The 25,226-nt window shown below is 42.5% G+C and overlaps 3 protein-coding genes across 3 annotated transcripts; all 3 read right to left on the bottom strand.

Moving 5' to 3' along the window:
- LOC105944509 (cadherin-23-like) lies at nt 1-12,174 on the bottom strand. The gene is made up of 2 exons (XM_045132136.1): nt 9,256-12,174; nt 1-2,726 (listed from the first exon to the last, which is right to left on the bottom strand). The coding sequence occupies exons 1-2, from the start codon at nt 11,636-11,638 to the stop codon at nt 292-294; spliced, it is 4,818 nt and encodes a 1,605-aa protein (XP_044988071.1). The 5' UTR covers nt 11,639-12,174; the 3' UTR covers nt 1-291.
- A 929-nt stretch (nt 12,175-13,103) lies between these two features.
- On the bottom strand, nt 13,104-17,099 carry LOC101598607 (protocadherin beta-16). Its single transcript, XM_012950204.2, has one exon. The coding sequence runs from the start codon at nt 16,554-16,556 to the stop codon at nt 14,148-14,150; it is 2,409 nt and encodes an 802-aa protein (XP_012805658.1). The 5' UTR covers nt 16,557-17,099; the 3' UTR covers nt 13,104-14,147.
- Nucleotides 17,100-18,835: 1,736 nt separating this feature from the next.
- Nucleotides 18,836-23,605, bottom strand: LOC105944507 (protocadherin beta-8-like). Its single transcript, XM_045132917.1, has one exon. It carries the CDS (start codon nt 23,434-23,436, stop codon nt 21,091-21,093), a length of 2,346 nt encoding a protein of 781 aa, XP_044988852.1. The 5' UTR covers nt 23,437-23,605; the 3' UTR covers nt 18,836-21,090.
- Between the last annotated feature and the right edge of the window lie 1,621 nt (nt 23,606-25,226).

Consider the following 25,226-nt stretch of genomic DNA (forward strand, 5'->3'; position numbering starts at 1 on the left):
CACTGTTAAAGTGATCTGTTTATTTTCCCACGAGTATAATTTCAGGTGCACAGTCAACTGGACATAGGAATACGGACAAAAAAAATCATTTTGGGTTCTGTAAGATGGTAAATTATTTACAAATAATATGTCTGGATTAGAGGCTAAATTACAACCTCATTACAACTATAACTAAAACTCAGCACGGAGATTAAGGACATAAAATGTAAAAATGAGTACAATTTGAACTACATGCAAATTAGAAGAAATAAATATTGGTTTGGAGTGGAGTATTCGAAATACAATGCAACATCAATTATGGTCACTATTTAACCCAAAATTATTGTGGAGAGTAGAAGATTCCTCTATTTCTTTTCCAGAACATTGGGGCAAGAGGTTAGGAACAATAGGTTTCAAGAACTTGAACTCATCGGCACCAGCAGAACCTCCCATCAGACAGACCTCATACTGGTAGGTGTGGGACAGCGTCCCCGCCCCGCTGACGTCCACCAGGTGTCCAGGAAAGTGGCCCTCAGGCAGAGAGCAGCCGCCCAGCGAGGACGCCCCGCTCCTCCTGCACAGCCTGACCGCCACCAACACGAGCACAGAGAAGAGGAAGAGCGAGGACACGGACGCCAGGGCGATGACCAGGTAGACAGTGAGCGCGTCGGGCGGCGCCGGGTCGCGCGCGCCCTCGGCCACGGGCAGGTAGGGCTGCGAGAAGCCGTCCACCAGCAGCACGTGCAGCGTGACGCTGGCCGACAGCGGCGGCTCGCCATTGTCCTGGACCAGCACGAGCAGCCTGTGCCTGGGCGCGTCGCGCTCGCTCAGCAGCCTGGCGGTGCGCACCTCGCCATTGTGCGCCCACACGCTGAACAGCCCGGGCTCGCTGGCCTGCAGCAGCTGGAAGGACAGCCAGGCGTTGCGGCCCGAGTCGCCGTCCACCGCCACCACCTTGGTGAGCAGGTAGCCGGGCTCGGCCGCCCTGGGCAGCAGCTCGGTGCAGGGCGTCGACGCGTTGTGCGGCGGGTAGAGCACGAAGGGCGCGTGGTCGTTGGCGTCCAGCACCAGCACGCGCACCAGCGCCTGGCTGCTGAGCGCGGGCGAGCCTCGGTCGGCGGCGCCCACGCGGAACTCGAAGGCCCGCAGCGCCTCGTAGTCCAGCGCGCGCAGGGCGAACAGCTGCCCGCTGTCCGCGTGGATGGACAGCAGCGAGGCGAGGGCCAGCTGCGGGTCTTGGTCGCCTTCCTGGGGCGGCAGCAGCGAGTAGGTGATCTGGGCATTGGTGCCTGAGTCTGTGTCTGTGGCGCTCACTGTGCCTATGTGCAGGCCGGGGCTGTTGTTCTCTGGGACCAACAGGGTGTAGGAGGTTTGGCTGAAGGCTGGGGCGTTGTCGTTCACGTCGGACACCTGCACTGTTATGTTGTGCTCCGTTTGTAGCCTGGGTGTGCCCATGTCTGAGATGGTGATGGTGATGATGTACTCGTCTCTGCTCTCTCTGTCCAGTGGTCCCTCTGATTCTAAGGTGTAGTAATTTTTAACTGAGGATTTTAGCACAAATGGGAGATCTTTCTGAATAGAACAAATCATTCTCCCGTTCTCAGCAGAGTCTTTATCTTGGATATTAAAAACCATAATTATAGTGTCAGCTGAATTTTCTGGTATTGTACTGCTAATTGATGACACAGCAATTTCTGGAGGATTGTCATTCACATCCTCTACTTGAATTCTTACTGTTGCTTTTCCAAAGAGTCCTCCCCCATCTGTAGCTTGAATGATTATTGAGTATGATTTTATTGTTTCAAAGTCCAGGGATGCTATTAAGGTGATTTCTCCAGACTTTTTATTGATTGCAAATGTCTTTCGAATATTTTCTGATGCATGGGAGAAGGTGTATGATATTTCCCCATTCATTCCAGAGTCTAAATCCCAAGCAGAAACGGTGGTTACTAGTGAACCAAGGATGCTATTCTCTGGAATCTTCACTTCATAGAATGCATGCGCAAACTCGGGGGCATTGTCATTAATATCCACAACCACCACTTGAACCAAGGTAGTCCCAGAGTTCGGTGGGGACCCACCATCCAAAGCTGTGAGGATAAAACTGAGCTGGGGCTGCTCTTCGTAATCCAGTGCTTTGTCCATAACTAACTCTGGGTATTTCCTATCATCTGGATCAACTCTCATATTAATGTGGAAATAAGGATTTGGGTTTATTAGATAGCGTTTTACAGCGTTGATTCCTACATCTAAATCCATTGCACTTTCCAGTAAAAACACAGCACCAACAGGACTATTCTCAGGGATCTCTAGCACCATTTCTTTTTCCAAGAAGATGGGAGAGTGGTCATTTATATCCCTGACCTGGAGCTCAATTTGCAAAAACTGTAAGGGATTTTTCATTAACACCTGGAAATACAGCACACAGGGCTCAGTGGAACCACAGAGCTCCTCCCGGTCTAGTGTTTCAGTTAAAATCAAATCCCCAGTATTTATGTTCAACTGCAAAGGCTGCTTCTTACCATAAGAGACAATCTGAGTCCCTCTTGAAGACAACTCTCCCACCTCCAGTCCCAGGTCTTTTGCCAAATTGCCTACCAAGGTCCCGCTCTGCATTTCCTCCACCACTGAAAAGATTCCAGGCTCAGAGTCCTCCAGAGACATTCCCAGCAAAACAAAGAAAATCAGGACTTGCCTTGTCTGCAGACTGCCTTCACCTCTGTTCTCCATAGCTCCTTTGTAGTAGAATCACCTCAGCCCCACTATGCAGTTCTGTAAAATGTGCCCCTTGATCTGGCTACCAAATCCTTAGAATCCAAAGGATGAGTGGCTTCTAGGTCGTGCCTTGGTGACTAGTTCCTTCTTCTCAGTTCGCTATGTGCAATTGTGTAGTATCCAAGACTTTGTTTAGGGTAATTATTTCCTCTTGTTGTCCTGCAGCGCCACCATGCGTCTTCACAGATTTTCACAGTTAGATGAAAACTGCATAGTTCCATTGATTATGAATGCTTCCCAGGAATAAGTGTTTCTTTGTTGTGTATCCTACTACAAATATAGTTTGCATAACTATTCTTTATAGCTCATGATGTTAGAATTCTATTTGAAGCATTTGCTAAGTATCCCTCCTCTGTTGCCACACAAGTATGCTCAATGATGGGGTATACAGAATTACAAGATGTGATTCCTGGACATCAAAAGTTTTGAGAAGATTATGAAACTTAAGCAGGAAGATAAAAAAATTGTTTAACTTAAAAATCCTCTCATGACTTGGCCTCCCTTAGGTTATAAGGAAAGAGAATATGTCCCTCAATTATTTCAGAGATTCTTTCAGGGAGTATATAACTGGATTATCTATGAGAATTAGCATATTAAGGAACACGTTATGGACATTCATAATTCAATACAAGTTTTGCACAATTAACAAAAATTCAATAATTATATAAATGTAAATGGCTAGTGTCATTTAAAGTCAACTCTTACTCCCAAAGCTAATATCTCTCAAGTTCCCAAGATACTCTTGATAACACCAGCCCAGACAAAGAAAATGAGATTTTATTTCCTAAATATGACAAAAATTTAGGCTTTAATTTTATGAGACCAACTAATATTTTTCTCCTGATAGAAAAGCAAACATTGCTACAAAAGATATAACACTATAAATGGAGCTTCCCCCCCCCCCCGGCCCAAGGCTTAGACATGTCCTTGTCTTGTTTAAATCCGTTGGGTGTAATCTTTCAACTTTCGGGTGGTCTGAGTGTTAGCCAAAGTACATGACCACAATATAACGAGAGAGATTGTTTGTAATAGGCTAGGAACTCATCAATGATGTCTACTGTCAGAAGTCTCAAAAGTGTATTAACAGTGAATTAGTGAAAGAAAGACCATTGCATTCTTGCATACATTTTGGTGACAGAAAGAGTTGTAAGAGTAACCAACTGAGCAGCTCCGAGAAATGGCTAAAAATTCAGCCCTGAAGATACAAGAAATCTGTGAATTTGTCTCACATGATCTCATTGAGATTGAATATTAAAGAAATCACAGCCTGGAGGGATGGCTTAGTGGTTAAAGTGACTGCCTACAAAACCAAAGGACCCAGGTTAGGTTCTCCAGGACCCAGATGCACGAGGGATCACAAGCATCTAGAATTAGTTTGTAATGGCTGGAAGCCCTGGTGTGCCCACTCTCTCTCTCTCTCTCTGCCCCTCTTTCTCTGTCAAATAAATAAATCAATAATAAAATAAAATATGAAGGTTAAAGGAATTAGGTGCATAAGAAAACTGAAATTACTTACTAACCAAACAAGTTGTTAGTTGAAAGTGTGAGTGAAGGAGACGTGAATTCTGTATCTCTCTCATCATCTACTGAGACAGTACAGTAACTCAGAGCCAGAGAATGGATACCTTATTCACTGGAGAAATTAAATGAGACTATCTCTAGTTTTGGATATGCACATATGCTTAGTAGAAGTGTGAAATATTACAATAAACTGAGGAAAGTACAAAAGACTTTACATTTTAAACATCTTATTTTTGTTTATTTTTATTTATTTATTTGAGAGTGATAGAGAGAAAGAGGCACACACACACACACACACACACACAGAGAGAGAGAGAGAGAGAGAGAGAGAGAGAGAGAGAGAGAGAATGGATACCCCAGGGCCTCCAGCCACTGCAAACGAACTCCAGACAAGTGCGCCCCCTTGTGCATCTGGCTAACGTGGGTCCTGGGGAGTCAAACCTTGAACTGGGGTCCTTAGGCTTCACAGGCAAGTGCTTAACCACTAAGCCATCTCTTCAGCCCAAATTTACATTTTATTTATTTTTAATATATCTTAAACTATTTATTTATTTTTTATTAATTAGTTTTATATTCAGCGAATACAGTCAATTTGGTACCATTGTTAGGCTCATCCATGTTCTACCTCCTCTCCCTGGCCTGTTCTTCCAACTTTACATTTTAAATAGTGAGATTCCTGGTGTCCTTCTAAGCAATACTTTCAGATATAGGTATAATTTTAACCTGGAGAATATAGATACACAAATACACATACTTAATCTTTTTGAATCGCCTACCTGATAACCCTGTGATAGAATGGTTACATTAGAGTTAAGTCCTATTATCAACAGTACTTTTTCAGTCAGAAAGGATTGACTGTCAGTATTTCTATACATAATTCTTTTTCAATATAAGAACACAGCCAAGAACCACAGGACATGTGAGGAGATGCTTATAACATGAAATGAAACAGCCAAAAGTACCACCACAGCCACAAAACAAAAAGACACAAGAGGGCTGGAGGGATGGCTTTTCAGTTAAGGCATTTGCCTGCAAAACCAAAGGACCCTTGTTTGATTCTCCAGGACCCACGTAAGGCAGATGCACATGGTGATACATGTGTCTGGAGTTCGTTTGCAGTGGCTGGAGGCCCTAGTGCACCCATTCTCTGTCTCTGGTCGCTCTCTCTCTGACTCTTTCAAATAAATTTTAAAAAATCTTTATGTTGGGTCATGATATGCAGACATTTATCCTACCCATAACTGTGAGCTGACTCCAGAATGCATGACCCATATACCTCAACAAGGAGGGGCCCAGGGGAGTGAGTAGGTAATGGATGAGCCTAATAATGGTACCAAATTGACTGTATTCACTGAGTACAAAGCTAATTAATAAAATAAAATAAAATAAAAAATATTATAAGCAAAAAGAAAAAAATTAATAAAAAACCACATATATTTATAAGGAAGAAAATGTCTTTAGGAATGTTTGATTAATATTCCCAGGGAAATAAAATAGAGAAAAACTCAAGTCATTATTCTTAGTGATTCATATGCATTTACCCATTTCATATTGATAGCAATGTACGAATTATGTATTCTTACTGCAAGATAAAGAAGATGTTAGAGCTGGATATTGTGCATGCCTGTAATCTCAACACTAAGGAGGAGAGGTAGTAAGATTGAAGTTCAAGGCCAATCTGGACTACACAGTTGAGACCATGTTTCATTGAGACCATGTTTCAAAGTCCACAAAATTAAGAAAGAAGTTTAGTAAATTAAAGGAGTTATTACTAGATATGTAAATTGTCAACTTAAGTTCTCCGATTCACTTATTTTCAAAATAGACATATAGTAATCATAATACTGAAAAGTACATTTTCATGTCACACTCTAAGAGAATAAATAAATTAATTACAGATGAGAAAGGTGTTGCTTTATAAATCTATAACAGAATAGTGTAAAACACTCAATCAAAAAGAGCTTCTAAAAATAAATGTTCATTATTCAAAAAGAAAAACTGACACATAGAGAATGAATGATCGGGCCGGAGAGATGGCTTAATGGTTAAGGCACTTACCTGTGAAGCCTAAGGATCCAGTTTCAATTTCCCAGTACCCACATAAGCCAGATGCACAAGGTGTCATATGCATCTGGAGTTCATTTATATTAGTTAGAGGGCCTGGCAGGCCCATTCTCTCTCTCTCTCTCTCCCTCTCTCCCTCTCTCTCTCTCTCTCTCTCTCTCTCTCTCTCTCTTTCTCTCTTTGCTGCTCTTGATCCCTGTTTGCCTGTTTCTCACTCTTTCAAATAAATAAGTAAAATATTTTAAAAGGATTGAATGATTAAATACCCTGTGTAAGAAGTAAAATAGGAGATCAATAGAAAGGAAAACATGCTTAGAGTCATATAGAATTAATTTGGTATGTCCAATATTTAGTTGAGATTCTAGAAAACCCAAGGAATGAGTTACAGCAAAAAAGCAAAAATTGTCTCAACTGAAACTAAGAAGCTAAATATTGAGAACATGAGTAGATGAATAAATAAGCATCCAGTGCTACAATATTTTCAGAATACCCAAAAAATATTTCCAACACTTCCTGAATGAAAGAGAAATATATTTCACGAAAAAGGAATTAGAATGAAGTAGTTACTTGAATTATAACTATATGCAATCAACAGGAATAGTGCTTTTGAAATCTAAGGGGAAATACTTTAAAATTGGAATTTTATAACCAGCCAAACAATAAATCAAGCAAATGTAAAATATTACTGTACAATGCAAGGTACTAAAGATTTTATTACCTCTGAAATAATTTTATGGTGTTGTGTATCAATCAAATAAGAAAGTAATCTAAGAAAGAAGATTATAAGGAATCTTTTTTTTTAAGGTAAGGTCTCACTCTAGCCCAGGCTGATCTGGAATTCACTATATAGTCTCTTGGTGGCCTTGAACTCACAGCAATCCTCCTATCTCTGCCCCCAATATATATACGGGAGCTTTAAAAAAAGAAACCAATACAGGAAAATATTAGAGTTATAGAATAGAAGAGATATGACTGAAAGATCTCCAGGAAATAAACTTAATTGTTTGGTATCTGATATATTTGACAGTTGAAGTTCAAGAGGGAGACAATGTGAAATTTCATTAGCAAGGGATTAGAGTATAGCTAGAAGTACCAATTACTTTTATACTCATCAAACATTGAAAAGAAGGGACAGACAAATCATGATCACCTCATAGAAACTTACCCAAGTATAAAACAACATTACTAGCTCTGGAAAAGATGGATTCAAGACAGGAAAAGTTGGTGGACTGGGGAGATGCCTCACAATTAAAGGCATTTGCTTGAAAACCACAAGTTCGATTTCCCAGAATCCATGTAAATCCAGATGCACAAAGTATACCACCCATCAGGAGTTTGTTTGCCAAAGCAAGAGGTCCTGGTGGAGTCATTCTCTCTTTTTTGCTTCAAAATAAATACATAAAATATTTTAAAAAGAAAGGAACTGGTGGGCAAGGCATGTGGCTAAGTAGATAAAGTGACTGCCACACAATGGAGTATTTGACTTCAGATCCTCAATTCCCATGTAAAAGCTTAAAGCTAGCAGGCTTCTGTAATACCAGTGTACCTACAGTGGGAGGGAAAGCAAAGACAGGAGAATTTTTGGGAGGCTGCTAAACTGATCAGTGAACAAAGAGAGACCCTGCCTCAAAGTAGGTAGAAGATAAGGAACAACCCAAAAGTTGTACTGTGACATCTACACATATGCCTCCTGCACGCAAACACACTCATTAAATAAATCTTTACAATGATGAAAATGTTACAATACTGCACCCATGTGTATTTGGAAGAAACATAGTAATACAGGCAGTAACTGTTAATTTCACTTTAGGGCCAGCACTGTGGTTCAGTGATAGAAATCTAACCTAACATACAAGAAGCCCTAGGTTTGATCCCTAGCACCTCACAGAAACAAAACTGACAAAAACGTTGATAATTCTATTGGAAGACCAGGAGAAAAGCAATGGCTTAAGTTTATATGTATGTCCATTAGTTGGAAAGTAGGAAAACTAAATCCTTTGCCAAAATGGTTAACATAAAAACTGACTGCTAAGATAAAGCAATATAAAGACATTATCTGGAAATAGATTAATTTTGATGAACTATAGACAAGGAATACAAAAGAAAATTATTTTCCTCATAATCTTTATTTTATGTTGACTTAGTTGACACTAATTAAAATTTCAACATAAAATGAAAATTAAATATTTACTTAACAATCCAGTATTCTCACAAAATTTGTGAAGTGTGTTACAATTTATATTGGCGTTAATGCAGATTATTTTATTGTATTTGAATTATAGGACATGATCTGTTTTACATGTCATCAAGAGTAAACAAAAGAAACAGATGTAGAGGGAGGGGGGAATAAAGAGAGTCGTGAGATACTCCTGATTGAGGAAGGGACCCAGCAACAGCAGGAGAGGGAGTAGCAGGTTGAGCAGTGAATGAGAACAAACTATAATGACATACATATAAATATGTTATGAAGAAACCCATTATTTTTTATGATAAGTAAAAAAAAAATTTTTAATTAGAAGTGAAATAAGACGTAAAAGGCTAGAAATATAGCCTGGTGGTAGGTCACTTAATTAGCATGCAAAGGGTTCTGGATTCATGCTCAGAAAAAAAAGCAAAAAAGGAAAAAAATTAGTCTTAGTCTCAGTTTTCTAAAATGAGAAATAATAAGTTACTGTGCACATGGGAAGTATTAAATCCTTAAAAGTATTTACAAATTAGTATGTATTTAATTAAAATAGACTATTAAGGTAAGAATACGACAATATTGTAAAAAGGTAGACAGAGTACTTAAAAGTTAAAATGAACTAACTGTATAACTATTAACAGAGACATAAGCTAATACTCATATGGTTGTATGACACTTTAACTTATACGAAAATGTAGAGAATTTTTACTCAAAATTAAAAAAGCTACTTTAATGAGGGGGCTGTTTTTCATAATTTCTTTCAAAACCATTTGTATGAATGTTAGGGTAAATAGGTTTCAAGAACTTGAACTCATTAGTACCAGCAGAACCTCCCATCAGACACACCTCATACTGGTAGCTGTGGGACAGCGTCCCCGCATCGCTGACGTCCACCAGGTGTCCAGGAAAGTGGCCCTCAGGCAGAGAGCAGCCGCCCAGCGAGGACGCCCCGCTCCTCCTGCACAGCCTGACTGCCACCAACACGAGCACAGAGAAGAGGAAGAGCGAAGACACGGACGCCAGGGCGATGACCAGGTAGACAGTGAGCGCGTCGGGCGGCGCCTGGTCGCGCGCGCCCTCGGCCACGGGCAGGTAGGGCTGCGAGAAGCCGTCCACCAGCAGCACGTGCAGCGTGACGCTGGCCGACAGCGGCGGCTCGCCATTGTCCTGGACCAGCACGAGCAGCCTGTGCCTGGGCGCGTCGCGCTCGCTCAGCAGCCTGGCGGTGCGCACCTCGCCATTGTGCGCCCACACGCTGAACAGCCCGGGCTCGCTGGCCTGCAGCAGCTGGAAGGACAGCCAGGCGTTGCGGCCCGAGTCGCCGTCCACCGCCACCACCTTGGTGAGCAGGTAGCCGGGCTCGGCCGCCCTGGGCAGCAGCTCGGTGCAGGGCGTCGACGCGTTGTGCGGCGGGTAGAGCACGAAGGGCGCGTGGTCGTTGGCGTCCAGCACCAGCACGCGCACCAGCGCCTGGCTGCTGAGCGCGGGCGAGCCTCGGTCGGCGGCGCCCACGCGGAACTCGAAGGCCCGCAGCGCCTCGTAGTCCAGCGCGCGCAGGGCGAACAGCTGCCCGCTGTCCGCGTGGATGGACAGCAGCGAGGCGAGGGCCAGCTGCGGGTCTTGGTCGCCTTCCTGGGGCGGCAGCAGCGAGTAGGTGATCTGGGCATTGGTGCCTGAGTCTGTGTCTGTGGCGCTCACTGTGCCTATGTGCAGGCCGGGGCTGTTGTTCTCTGGGACCAACAGGGTGTAGGAGGTTTGGCTGAAGGCTGGGGCGTTGTCGTTCACGTCGGACACCTGCACTGTTATGTTGTGCTCCGTTTTCAGCCTGGGTGTGCCCATATCTGAGACGGTGATGGTGATGTTGTACTCGTCTCTGCTCTCTCTGTCCAGTGGTCCCTTTGTCACTAATGTGTAAAAGTTCTCTACAGATGGCTTCAGAAGGAAAGGTAAATTTTCTTGAATGTAGCAAATAATCTTTCCATTTTCTCCAGAGTCTCTGTCATTAATCCTGAATACTGCCAGCACGGTTTCAGGGGAGTTCTCAACAATGTCGTGGGAGAGCGATGATATGGTCAGTTCAGGGGAGTTGTCATTGATGTGTAGTACCTGAACCAAAACTGTGCACTTCGCAGAAAGGCCCCCACCATCAACTGCCTGTATATTCAGTTTGTAGGACTTTACTAACTCGTAATCAAGCAAGCTTCGGAGAAAGATTTCTCCAGAAAAACAATTTATCTGAAAGGTTGTTCGAATATCTTCAGAAGCGTCAAAAAAAGAATAGGATATTTCTGAATTGACTCCTGAGTCTACATCTTTTCCAGAGACTTTCACAACAAGGAACCCTACTGGACTGTTTTCTGGAGCTTGGCTCTCATACAATTTCTGGGAAAACTGTGGGGCATTATCATTGATGTCCAAAACTACCACATGTACAGTGGCTGTTCCAGATCTGGGTGGAAACCCACCGTCGAGGGCTGTGAGTGTTAAACTGAACTCCTGCTGATCCTCCCAATCCAAAGCTTTGTCCAGGACAAGCTCTGGGTATATCTTTCCTTCATCACCACCACTGATTGTGATATGGAAAAAATAGTTGGGGTTAATGGTATAGTTTTGGACATTATTATGTCCTCCATCGGAATCTTGTGCTCTTTCTAATTGGAACACTGCCCCCACAGGTGTATTTTCTGGTATTTTTAAAATCATTTCTTTGTTCTGAAATGCTGGTGAATGGTCATTTATATCCAGGATTCTCAGCTCAGCCCGGGAAATCTGAAAGGGGTTATCCATTAAAATTTGGAAAGACAGTATACAGGGCTCTATGGAGCCACACAGCCTCTCCCTGTCTAGCTTCTCATTTGTGAGCAAATCTCCAGTATGAGAATCCAGGAACAAGTGCCTTTTGTTATCATCAGAAATCACCCTAGTTCTCCTTGCCACAAGCTCTTCCACTTCTAGCCCCAGATCCTTTGCCAGATTGACCACAAGTGATCCCCTTTCTGTCTCCTCAGTCACAGAATAATGTCCAAACTCAGAACCTGTTAAGCATACTCCCCAGAACAGAAAGAGAAAAAGGACTTGCCTTTGTTTAAGGAAGCATAACGCTCTGGCCTTCATTATTTCTTCCTTACTCAAGGTCTCAGCCACAGATCCCAGCAGTCATAAACCTCAGATAGTCCGTGTAGCAGCCGTGATCTGGGATCCCTCACCCTCCTTCTCAACTCTGAGCACTGCAGCTTTTCTTCTTAGTCCACCGGTCAGGATGTTCCTTTTTTTGTTAGGTTATTTACATAATTGCAGCCTCAGTTTAATATTTCTTCTGTCCCTTTAGCCTGCAGCGCCACCATGTGGCTTCCAACTGACTAAAATGACTATCTACTTCTTATATGTATATAGCAAACACTCCTTTAGTTGTTTGTTTCAAAATTTGTTTTCCTTTCTTTTGATTGTTTGGTGAAAATGATGTAGAAAGGGGGGGGTTCATTTGAATTGTTTGAGTCTTCACTGCCTCATGGGAAAGTTAAAATTGTAACAGTTAAATGCAGGTTTGTAGCAATAACTGCTCATGTGACTACTGGGTTCAACTCTTTGCTAGATCTTTCACTTCTAACGTAATTCCCAAGAAACAAAGGGACACTGTGAGCCCCTCCTTGAATAATCAAACTAACATATTTCGTCTTTCCAGAAACGTTGGCATAGGAACACCAAACACTAGTGAAAGAAATTTACCTCAAATATTCTTCAAAAAGTTCTTTAAATTTCATTACACTGCCTGAACAGAATTTTTACTCTATAATCAGAACTGAGCATTCTGCTGTCCTTCCTCTGTGCTCCATGTGCATATGAGGTTATTTTATGAATAGTATTACTCCCTATTTTATTATAATGGTTGGCTCCTTCAATATTTGAGCTACTTGAGGACACGACTATGTCTTAATCACCTTGGGTTAGCAAATCAGTCAGCCACTGATGTTAATTGTATTATAGCATTCATAGATAAACTACAGTGAGGAGGACAAGAAACATTATCTATTGCATTTTTATCCATATCATTCTAAAACTGTATTTTACATGTACTCATGCTTTGAAGTTCCCTTTTTATTTGTCTTTGTTTTCTTATACTTGCTTAAGTTGTAGCATTAAAATGGCTTATCATCATTTTAACATCCCTCTTATTGAAATCTAATGAAATCTAATTTCTGTGCATTAAAGAAAGGAAGGTCAAGAATAAAGCAAATGAACTAATGAACATATCTTATTATTATTGAAAGCAAAAATGCTGTTATGACAATTGTCTTACAGATAATTTTATTCAAAGGCCTAATATATAGAAATAAGCTGTAACTTTTCCTTTATAAGCAACAAATAAAGGTTAAATCTACTGATGCATGAAAAAGATTAGATAGTACTCAAGACCCTACTTAGGTGAAATATGAAAGTCATACCATCAAACTTTTATTTGATTACATATGTATTCTTTATTCACTAAAGTGGGACTGGATTATTAACAATAAAACAACATATAACTATAATTTTATAATATGCAGAATTAAAAGTGAAAAATTATTAAATATTCCTTTGCAATACTATAGGGTATATAAAGTTTGCTTTTATGTTTATAAATTTAAGCACTTTCACATACACTCAAATTTGTTGTCAGGTAAAACTGATTAGATACTTAAATCACTTATGACAGAATATATTTTAGGTAAAGATGTATGAACAGAGAAAAGGGAACTTTAAAGGTAACACAGTGGAAGACAAACTGTAATAGTGACAATCAAGAGTGACAAACAAATCCACGTGTGGTGGTGCATGCCTTTAATTCCAGCACTCAGGAGGCAGAGGTAGGAGGATCATCATGAGTTGGAGGCCACTCTGAGAATACATAGTGAATTCTAGGTCAGCCTGTACTAGAGTGAAACTATAACTCGAAAAAAGAAAAGAAAAGAAAAGAAAAGAAAAACAGTGACTAACAAGAACAATAGCAAAGGAAGAAAAAGAAAAATCAAATACTACATATGTATATCACATGCAGCAGATTATATTAATAATTTAAACATTATAGGAACTAACACTAAAATAAAAAATAGAGATAATATAAATTCAGTAAGACAAAGTGGAGTAACAATTTCACCATAAATTTTGTAGTTAAAACTTTTTTCATAAGTTGGAGAGATGGCTTAATGGTGAAGGCACTTGCCTGCTAAGCCTAAGGACCAATGTTCGATTGTCCAGGTTCCACATAAGCCAGATGCACAAAGTGACTCAAACGTAAAAGGTTGCACATGTGCATCAGGTGGAACATGCATTGTAGTGCCTGGAGTCCCTGACCCACCAATTCTCTCTCTCTCTTGCTCTTGCTTTCACTCTCACTCTCTCACATAAAAAAAGGCCAGTCTGTGGGGCTCGCCTCAAAAGAAAAAAAAGAAAAAATTTCGTTACTGGATCTTATGAAAAAAAATCTCTGGGAAAATTGAAAGAAGTTAAGGATAAAGCTGGAAACTGACGAATAAAGCAGAAAATTGAATGGCACCTAACTATTGATAGTAATGATCACATGTAAGTTAACTAGTTAACAAGTAAATGCTAGGAAGTGAACATTTTTTAATTAAGTAGATTTCTATCAATAATTAAATCCAAAACTATTCTGTAGGGTAGAATTTCCCTCTATTTCTTTCCCAGAGCATTGGGGCAAGAGGTTAGGAACAATAGGTTTCAAGAACTTGGACTCATTAGTACTAGTAGAACCTCCCATCAGACACACCTCATACTGGTAGCTGTGAGACAGCGTCCCCGCCCCGCTGACGTCCACCAGGTGTCCAGGAAAGTGGCCCTCTGGCAGAGAGCAGCCAGCCAGCGAGGACGCCCCGCTCCTCCTGCACAACCTGACCGCCACCAACACGAGCACAGAGAAGAGGAAGAGCGAAGACACGGACGCCAGGGCGATGACCAGGTAGACAGTGAGCGCGTCGGGCGGCGCCGGGTCGCGCGCGCCCTCGGCCACTGGCAAGTAGGGCTGCGAGAAGCCGTCCACCAGCAGCACGTGCAGCGTGACGCTGGCCGACAGCGGCGGCTCGCCATTGTCCTGGACCAGCACGAGCAGCCTGTGCCTGGGCGCGTCGCGCTCGCTCAGCAGCCTGGCGGTGCGCACCTCGCCATTGTGCGCCCACACGCTGAACAGCCCGGGCTCGCTGGCCTGCAGCAGCTGGAAGGACAGCCAGGCGTTGCGGCCCGAGTCGCCGTCCACCGCCACCACCTTGGTGAGCAGGTAGCCGGGCTCGGCCGCCCTGGGCAGCAGCTCAGTGCAGGGCGTCGACGCGTTGTGCGGCGGGTAGAGCACGAAGGGCGCGTGGTCGTTGGCGTCCAGCACCAGCACGCGCACCAGCGCCTGGCTGCTGAGCGCGGGCGAGCCTCGGTCGGCGGCGCCCACGCGGAACTCGAAGGCCCGCAGCGCCTCGTAGTCCAGCGCGCGCAGGGCGAACAGCTGCCCGCTGTCCGCGTGGATGGACAGCAGCGAGGCGAGGGCCAGCTGCGGGTCTTGGTCGCCTTCCTGGGGCGGCAGCAGCGAGTAGGTGATCTGGGCATTGGTGCCTGAGTCTGTGTCTGTGGCGCTCACTGTGCCTATGTGCAGGCCGGGGCTGTTGTTCTCTGGGACCAACAGGGTGTAGGAGGTTTGGCTGAAGGCTGGGGCGTTGTCGTTCACGTCGGACACCTGCACTGTTATGTTGTGCTCCGTTTTCAGCCTGGGTGTGCCCATGTCTGAGACGGTGATGGTGATGTTGTACTCGTCTCTGCTCTCTCTGTCCAGTGGTCCCTCTGTCACTATGGTGTGAAAGTTCTTGCTGGAAGATTTTAGAAGAAATGGAAGGTCTTCCTGGATGGAGGAAATCATCTTCCCATTTTCTCCAGAGTCTGCATCTCTAACACTGAAAACAGCAACTACTATGCCGGGGGAGTTTTCTGGGACTGGGCTGATAACTGCAGACAAGATCACTTCCGGGGCATTATCATTTATGTCTTCTACTTGCAGGAAGAGAGTGCATTTTCCTGAAAGACCTCCCCCATCCGTGGCCTTGATGTCCACTTCATAAGATGTGGTCATTTCAAAATCCACCTGTTTTCTTAGACGAATTCCTCCTGTCATAGGATCTACTTCTAATGTTTTGCTAATGTCTTCCGAAGGCTGAAAGAATGTGTAGAAGACTTGTCCATAATCTCCGCTATCTGTGTCACTAGCAGAGACACTGACTACAAGGGAGCCCACCTGGCTGTTCTCTGGAATTTTCACTTTGTACATTTGCTGTTGAAACTGAGGTGCGTTATCATTGATGTCCACCACTTGGATGCAGACTTGGGTGGTCCCAGACCGAGGAGGAGAGCCACCATCCCAGGCTGTCAGAGTTAATCTTAGTTCAGGCTCCACCTCTCGATCCAGCTCTTTGTCCAGCACCAGCTCTGGGTACTTCCTGCCATCAAGGCGGTCGCGGGTTAGAAGGAGGAAGTGGGTGTTTGAGCTGATTTGATAGTTCTGAACATTATTGATCCCCACGTCCAAGTCCAGAGCATTATTTAAGGGGAACACATTTCCTAGAGGAGTGTTTTCTGGTATTTTTAGGATGATTTCTTTTTCAGCAAACACTGGGGAATGGTCATTTATGTCTTTCACATTCAGTTCAGCCTGAAACACCTCTAAAGGTTTCTCCATTAACACTTGGAAATGCAGGACACAAGGATCAGAAGAACCACATAACTCCTCTCTGTCTAATTTCTCATTTATTAGTAAATCTCCAGATTGCAACTTGAGCTGTAAATGCTCTTTAGTTCCCTGGGAAATAACCTGGGCCCCACGGGTTGATAGCTCTGCCAATTCCAACCCCAGATCTTTCCCAAGATGTGTCACAAAGGAACCCCTCTCCACTTCTTCCTCTATGAAATAAGGACCCAGCTCTGAGCCTGCCCCAGTCATACTTAACAAAACAAAGAAAACCAGGACTTGCCTTTGTCTCAGATTTCGAATCCATTCGATATTCATTGTCCTTTCCTCAGTATTTGCTTCTCAGAGCGCTGGATCTTGGAGGCAATGTCTTGCTGTCCAGAACATCAGAACCAAGACGCTAAAACAGAATGTTTAAGGCTCGCATTCTCTTGTGCTCTGGCTGAAGAAAGCTAATCTTTTGCTTCCAGGGGATTAGAAACTGGCTGGGGCGATGGTATTGTATTGCTGAGGGAATTGCTGTCTTCTGTCTTCTTAACCTGCAGCGCCACCAAGCGTTCTCATAGACCTTTCCAGTTTCTGGTCAACTAGAGAGAAAATTCTCTCCAAAATACATGGACTAAAGTATGTAATATAAAACAGAGTTCAGCTTTCAAGTGCTTTTCCTGTGTACAGATAGAACTCTGTGGTGTTGTATGGGAATGATTACAAAGAAAAAGCTATCCCTCCTGGTGTTCATGTACCATGCTACTGAAGTGCTAATGATTAAAAAAGTAATAATTTAGTCAACATGTAGCCTGAGAAGAATATGCATTCAGGAGTAAAATCTTCCCAAAATAACATGGGAACAGTTTTTTTTTCATGCACATATTTCATCATACTTGTAGCCTTACAAATGATTGGATAGTGAAAGTGGCTGGTGGAACTTTAGAGTGTAATTAGATATACATTACAGAGCAGATTCATGAAGTGCAGAGAACTCTGAGTTTTCACAACTTGAAGTTGTCAGACAGTTATTTCCTAAATAGGCAGGTCTTGAGATTGGGCCTACCATACTTTTCGGATTTTAAAAAAATTTTGACAAGAACAATTTCTGTGCTATTATTTAAACAAACAGCTATGACCTATAACTTATATCATAACCTTCATTTACTTAAAGTGTAAGATCTGATGGTTTTTAATATATATATATACACATACACAGAGTGGTGCACCCATCATCATAGTTAGTTTTGGAACATTTTATTGCCTCAAAAGGAACCTTTATATACTCTGCTATCTCACAATTTCCCTCTTTCTCCTATCCAGGGTCCCAAGCAATCCTTAGTCTATTTTCTTTCTCTTACAGAGGTCTTTTAGACTTTCATATGAATGACATATATAATATGTGTACCCTACTTATTTGCTTCCTTCCCTTGGAAGCATAATGATTTTCAGTTTAATCCAAATTATAAGGCATATCAATAATTATTACTTTCATTTGGTTGACTGAGCCTAGTGTGCATTTGTACATTTGGGCTATTTCTATCTTTGGCACTTTGGAACAATGCTGCTATGAACATCCATGCACATATTTTTATTTTATTTATTTGAGAGAGAGAGTGAATGGGCATGTCAGGGCCACTAGCCACTGCAAACAAACTCCAGGTGCATGCACCAGCTTGTGCATCTGGTGTATGTGTGTGCTGGGGAATGGCACCTGGGTCCTTAAGTTTTGCAGGCATGTGCCTTAACTACTAAGTCATTTCACCAGCCCCATACACATATTTTTAGTGAACACATATTTTCATTTCTCTAAGAGTGGAATTGCTTTTCATATGATAGCTCTATGCTTATTCATTTGAGGAACTCCCAGTCTTTTTCTAAAATTGCTGTAGTACTTTACATTCCTATCAGCAGTGTGTAAGAGTTCCAATCTGCCTGAATCTTTCCAATACTTGTTAACCTAACTTTATGTTGTAGCCATCCCACTGGGTATGAAGTTTTATCATGATTAATGATGTGCGTTGTTTCATGTACTCTTTGGCTATTCACATATATTCCTTGGGAAAATGTTTATTCCGATCTTTGCCTCCCTTTTGCATGTGTGTGTTTATATTTGGGTAGCTGCATTTGCAAGTGCCTGTGTGGAGGTCGGTAGCCAATGTTACATGTCTTCTTCTATAACACTCCATCTTTATTTGTTTGAGACTGGTCTCTCACTGAACCTGAAGCTCACTATTTCAGCTATCCTAGATAGCTAGACAGTTCTGGAGATTCTCCTGTCTCTGTCTTCTGAGAACTGGGATTACAGGAGCAAGCAACCATGCTGTGCTTTACATGAGTGCTGAAAATCTGAACTCAGGTTCTCATGCTTGCATAGCAAGCACTTTACTGACTGAGCCATCTCTCCAGCCCCTCTTTGCCCATTTCTTCCTTTGTTTAATTTTACTTTCTTTTCCCTTTTTAGACAGATTATCTGTTTCTTAATAATTGAGTTGTAAGAGTCCTTTATATATTATAATACAAGAACATTATCTTATTTAGATTTTTTTGCTTAGAGTTTCCATTTCTATAACTTGAATTGCAGTAAAAATTTATGATGAGCACGGTGGGAAACAGTGGTAGATCATGTGTTTAGATCATGAGGCTCTGAGATTGATCTCCTGTGCCACATGCATATACTGATATCTTTAAAAATTCATTCAGTGTTTTTGTTAATTGCTTGAGAAGTTTGCTAATTTACTTGGATTCTAGAATCAAGTCAGTGAGGCCCAAGCTCTGGTTATAAAGACTTATGTCCCTTCCTTTGACCACAAGCAGTATTGCTTATTTTCTTCCCAACAGTCAATGTTTGCTAGATAGAATAATGGTCATTCAAAGATGCCACAAAATCTGCAGATACAGCATCTTATACATGGCATGAAATTTCTTTGAAGACTTGATTAAATTAAGGACCTTATGAAAGATGGATTGTCCTGTATTATATGAGTATGACAAAACTTTCCTGACTCTAGCCTGAAGGAGATATGACTATTACAAAATGGCTAGAGAACCCACGCTGGCTTTGAAGATTGATGAAGGGACCAAGAGCCAAGTAATGTGGCAGCATCTAGAAGATGGATAAGTCAAAATGTGGCTTCTCTGGAGTCACCAGAACAAAATATAGCTCTACCAACTCCATATTTTATCCCAAAGACATATGTTAGACCTATGATTTATGAAAACTTTAACACATTTTACTGCTTTAAGCAACTATCTGTGGTAGTTTTGACAGTGATATAAAACCAACACATAACCATCAGCATTGATAATCATGCACCAGTAGCTGAATGAGCAAAATTGGGTTCCTTATATAACAATGGTGTTATTGAAAATGCTGAGGAATACTTTATTCAGCTATGATGAGTCATTATTTCAGAATAAACACATTTATTCCCATGTGCATTGTTCAGCATTATTCAAAAAGAGAATATTATTTGGCATAATTTTGTCAAAGACATAGTTCTTTGGCAAAATAATCTTAAGAGAAAACAATTGGAGCCCATCAGTTATATCCTAATGATTTTCCAGAATATCTAAGTTAATTAGCTATAAAAATTCCCTTGTAACATTGGTTATATTTTCCTAAAATTAATTAACAGTTGGAATTAATACTAGAACAACAATTGCTTTTAAACCCATGATATTCTAAAATCAGTATAGTATATTTAATTTCACGGTTGACAGAAAATGACTACAGGAAGAGCAAACAAATTTCAAGAAATGTAACCATAGGGCAAATCAATGCCCTATTCAGGGAAAGTCATCTGCAATGAGATTTTCTGAGAATATACAATGACATTATCAGGCTGAGTTCTTCATCATGAAGATCAGTTGTAAGGCATGACCCAACTTATTTAGGTCAGTGCTCTCTAAGCACTTGTTGACCTAAAGCCATGTGGTCACTATCATAGAAACAAATACAAAATGTAAGCTAAAGATAACATTTCCATATGGCCGCTTTATTCATGGAATAGGGCGAATATACATTTTTTTCCTTAGAAAAATAATGTTCCCAGTTGATGTCTGCCAGTATATCACATCAGTTATGAACTGGAACATTAGATGCAAGTAGACTTAGATCATATTTCAAATTTTTTTTATTCCTTGGAATCATTATCAAGTTATTTGATGGTTCTAAGCCTCAGTTTATTCATATGTAAAGAGATTAATTGCCAATCCTTTAGAATTTGGAAAAAGTTTTAAAAGATAATAAGAAGCACTCAATGCTTTTAAACTAATTAAAAAATCACAAATCAGAAGCATCAAAAGACAAGTTACAGTAAGATGTACATTTAATATCTGCATATCTTTCTGTTTACATGTAATTTTAGTTAAATTTTATTCCTAAAGCATTGGATTTCACTGACAGAGCACAAAAGCTAAAATAATGCTTTCTTGCACAATGCAGATTTTTCTTTATTTCACAAGTAGAAATGTTCAAAAGTTGGTAATCCAGGGATGAAATGATAATACTGGAGTCACCAGGGACCCTGTCTGTTAGGTTCATTCTATACTGGCTATTATTGTAGCCTATTGTCGTCATCATTAGTATACAGCATGGACGTTTGTGTCCTAGTCAAACTATACAAATTTCAAAGAGAACAGAGCTGTTCAAAGCTTTAAAATCCCATTGCAGGTGAGTCATCTCTCTTTCCAAAGTGTACTTGGGGATTGAGGGTGTACCTCAGTGACACAGTATTTGTCTAGCATGCAGGAGGTCTTGGGTTCACCCTCAACAGCTGCACAGCAAAGTCTTAGGAGTTGCCTGAAACATTTTTGCATCTATTTTCTTGACTAGAACCTAGTCACATGCTACTTCCACTTCTGGTCAAAGAGAATGGCCCTGGAAATTAGGCAAAATTGGCTTCAGAAACTTGAATTCATTTGTACCAGAATCACCCATCAAGCACACCTCATAATGATAGCTCTGGGAAAGGGTCCCGGCACCACCGAGGTCCACAGTAGGGCCCAAAAAGTGGCCCTCGGACACAGAGCAGCCACCCAGCGAGGACGCCCCGCTCCTCCTGCACAGCCTGACCGCCACCAACACGAGCACAGAGAAGAGGAAGAGCGAAGACACGGACGCCAGGGCGATGACCAGGTAGACAGTGAGCGCGTCGGGCGGCGCCGGGTCGCGCGCGCCCTCGGCCACTGGCAGGTAGGGCTGCGAGAAGCCGTCCACCAGCAGCACGTGCAGCGTGACGCTGGCCGACAGCGGCGGCTCGCCATTGTCCTGGACCAGCACGAGCAGCCTGTGCCTGGGCGCGTCGCGCTCGCTCAGCAGCCTGGCGGTGCGCACCTCGCCATTGTGCGCCCACACGCTGAACAGCCCGGGCTCGCTGGCCTGCAGCAGCTGGAAGGACAGCCAGGCGTTGCGGCCCGAGTCGCCGTCCACCGCCACCACCTTGGTGAGCAGGTAGCCGGGCTCGGCCGCCCTGGGCAGCAGCTCGGTGCAGGGCGTCGACGCGTTGTGCGGCGGGTAGAGCACGAAGGGCGCGTGGTCGTTGGCGTCCAGCACCAGCACGCGCACCAGCGCCTGGCTGCTGAGCGCGGGCGAGCCTCGGTCGGCGGCGCCCACGCGGAACTCGAAGGCCCGCAGCGCCTCGTAGTCCAGCGCGCGCAGGGCGAACAGCTGCCCGCTGTCCGCGTGGATGGACAGCAGCGAGGCGAGGGCCAGCTGCGGGTCTTGGTCGCCTTCCTGGGGCGGCAGCAGCGAGTAGGTGATCTGGGCATTGGTGCCTGAGTCTGTGTCTGTGGCGCTCACTGTGCCTATGTGCAGGCCGGGGCTGTTGTTCTCTGGGACCAACAGGGTGTAGGAGGTTTGGCTGAAGGCTGGGGCGTTGTCGTTCACGTCGGACACCTGCACTGTTATGTTGTGCTCCGTTTTCAGCCTGGGTGTGCCCATGTCTGAGACGGTGATGGTGATGTTGTACTCGTCTCTGCTCTCTCTGTCCAAGGGTTTCTCTGTTAGTAGGGTGTAAAAGTTTTCCACGGAAGACTTTAGGAAGAAAGGTAGATCGTCCTGAATGGTGCAAATCGTTTTCCCATTTTCTCCTGAATCTAGATCTGAAACACTGAAAACTGCAACCATCGTCTCATTAGCATTCTCAGGAATGAAGCTTATAAGTGCGGACATGGTCACCTCTGGAGCATGGTCATTCACATCCAGGACTTGCACCAGGAGGGTGCATTTTCCAGAAAAGCTTCCAGTATCTTTTGCCTCCACATTGACTTCATAAGACTGAGCTTTTTCAAAATCAAGTTGATTTTTCAGTCTAATTTCTCCTGTCCTGGCGTGGACAGAAAAGATTTTGCTAATTTCATCTGAAGCCTGGAAAAGTGAATAGGAGATCTCTCCATTGGACCCCATGTCTTTATCTGTAGCAGAGACAGCAACAATCAGGAAGCCCAGTGGACTGTCCTCAGGGATTTGTGCTCTATAAACAAGCTGCTCAAATTGTGGGACATTATCATTGATGTCAACAACCTCAATGTAGACCTCAGCGGTGCCAGACCTAGGTGGAGAACCTCCATCCTGTGCTGTGAGGACTAACCTGAGCTCAGCTTGTTCCTCTCTATCAAGTGCTTTGTCAAGCACCAGCTGAGGATATTTCCTGCCATCACTGCTTTTACGAGTGAGTACATGAAAATAGGAGTTGGAACTGATTAGATAGTTGTCAATACTATTTCGCCCCACATCCATGTCCTGAGCGTTCTTCAGAGGAAATGTAATCCCAGGAAGACTGCCCTCTGATATTTTTAGCACAATGTCCTTGTCCGGGAACACTGGAGAGTGGTCATTTATATCTATTACCTGTAGCTCTGCTTGAAAAATGTCTAAGGGACTGTTTAGCATCACTTGGAAACGTAGCACGCAAGGCTCCGAGTGCCCACACAGATCTTCCCGGTCCAATTTCTCATTTAGAAACAAGTCCCCAGTCTCCAGATCCAGGTGCAAATGTAGCTTGTTCCCCCTGGAAATGACCCTAGCCCCTCGTCTGGACAGTTCCCTGGGCCCCAGACCCAGGTCATTTACTAAATTGGTTACAAAGGACCTGCTCTCTGTTTCCTCCACCACAGAATAGCGCCTAGGTTCCGCCACACCCTCCAGACAGAAACCCAGTAGAACAAAGAAAATAAGGACTTGCCTGAGCTTCCTGCTGGTAGCCGCCATTGTTCCTGGATATGCAATGTCCTGGAAAAATGTTTCCACTGAACTTTAAAGTTCCCTGATAGCTGATTCTGTGGTTATTTCACTAAATACTTGAGAAATATTCCATCGCTTTCCCGAGGTCCCAGATCTCCTTTCTGCAGTATCTAAGCTTCCCAGGGATTGAAAGCTTCTGCAGCTATTTTTCACCAGTGAATGAAGCAGAATTGGTAGTTCCAGTTTGTGCCTTCTTATCCTGCAGCGCCACCATGTGTCCTTACAAAGTCTTACATTTTATGGGATGAAATTTATGCAATATACGTACAGTTCCCTCTATGTTCCATTGGGATATGTAAGGTTACAACACTGCCTGTATTACTGCTGGCTGGATTTATTTGGTCAAAGAGCTATCTGAATGTCGCACAAGAGGAATGAAATTGGCAGAGACTCTTGGAAAATGTTGAATTTGGGGTAAAACTTACATTTAGGTCTGGAAAGAAAGAATATATGCAAGAGACATATGCATGTGTGTATGTTTCCAGTAACAAAGAAGATTTTAAGAGCTATATACCTTTATTGTTATGAACCAAGTCAACAGTAGCTGTGAACCTTGAGTAAATTACTTTTCTTAGTTTCTTCATCTGTAAGGTGAAGATATCAATAGTACCTACTTCATAGGGCTGTTGTGAATGAGGAACTGATACAGAGGATTATTAACTTTATAGACAAACAATACACAGCAATTTGATGTTAGCACATATCTCAGTTGGCACAAATCCATTGCGATGACTAGAAAAACACCTCACACCTCCCGTGACATGCATGATAGGACTGCATTAGAGTTACCATGTCAAATGATGAAGGTGGCTGAACAAAGAAATGTATCTGTGACAGCATCAGTCTGCATATATTGGAAAGATAATATATTTTTTCATTTTTTAGTTGAGAATTTTCATACATTAGCATGCTCTAATATGATTTTTCAAATTTACTTCTCATAGTATCCATTTCTAAGGCCTTTCACTTTGAAAAATCTTAAACTGCATAAAAGAAGAATAACAGGCTTAACTTCCCACATACTTGTTCTAGGTTCATTAATTATTAATAATGCTATAATTCTTTTTCCCTCCACCATTTTCAGAACTAAGGAAAATAGAATTTTTATTCACAAATAGTATATTATCATTGATGTCAATGACTTTTAAAAACCTTAATTACAATGCCATTATCAGAACTAAGAAAGTAAAATCTTTTTGTTTGTTTTGAGACAGGGTGTTGCTATATAGCTCTGGCTGGCCTGGTGCTCACTATGTAGACCAGGCTTACTTCAACTTTTAAAAATATATATGTTTTATTTTATTGACAACTTCTGTACGTTGACAACAAACCATGGTATTTCCCTCCTTCCCCTTTCCCACTTTCTCCTTCATAACTCTGCTCTGTGTCATATCCCCTTCCTCTCTCCATCAGTCTTTCTTTTAATTTGGTGTCCTCATCTTTTTCTCCTATTATGAAAGTTTTGTGTGAGTATTGCTAGGCACTGCGAGGTCTTGGATATTGAGACCAAATTCTGTCTGGACAGTTGTATGAAAGGAGTGGTACCTTTCCTTTGGCTCTTTGCCAGAGATGGCAAGCATGCCATTTCCAGATCCTGAGGAATCAAGTGCTGAAGATCTGCATGACACAGTTCCAGCCCAGCTGTCTCTTCCTTGAAGTCCAATGTGGCCCCTGTATAGAAACATCTTTGGCTCTCTACACTATAGATATCTATGGTTTTCTGTATAATGTTTGTCATTCTGTCTCTTTCACTTGGT

Source organism: Jaculus jaculus, chromosome 13 (assembly GCF_020740685.1).
Source record: "Jaculus jaculus isolate mJacJac1 chromosome 13, mJacJac1.mat.Y.cur, whole genome shotgun sequence".
Classification (NCBI taxonomy): domain Eukaryota; kingdom Metazoa; phylum Chordata; class Mammalia; order Rodentia; family Dipodidae; genus Jaculus; species Jaculus jaculus.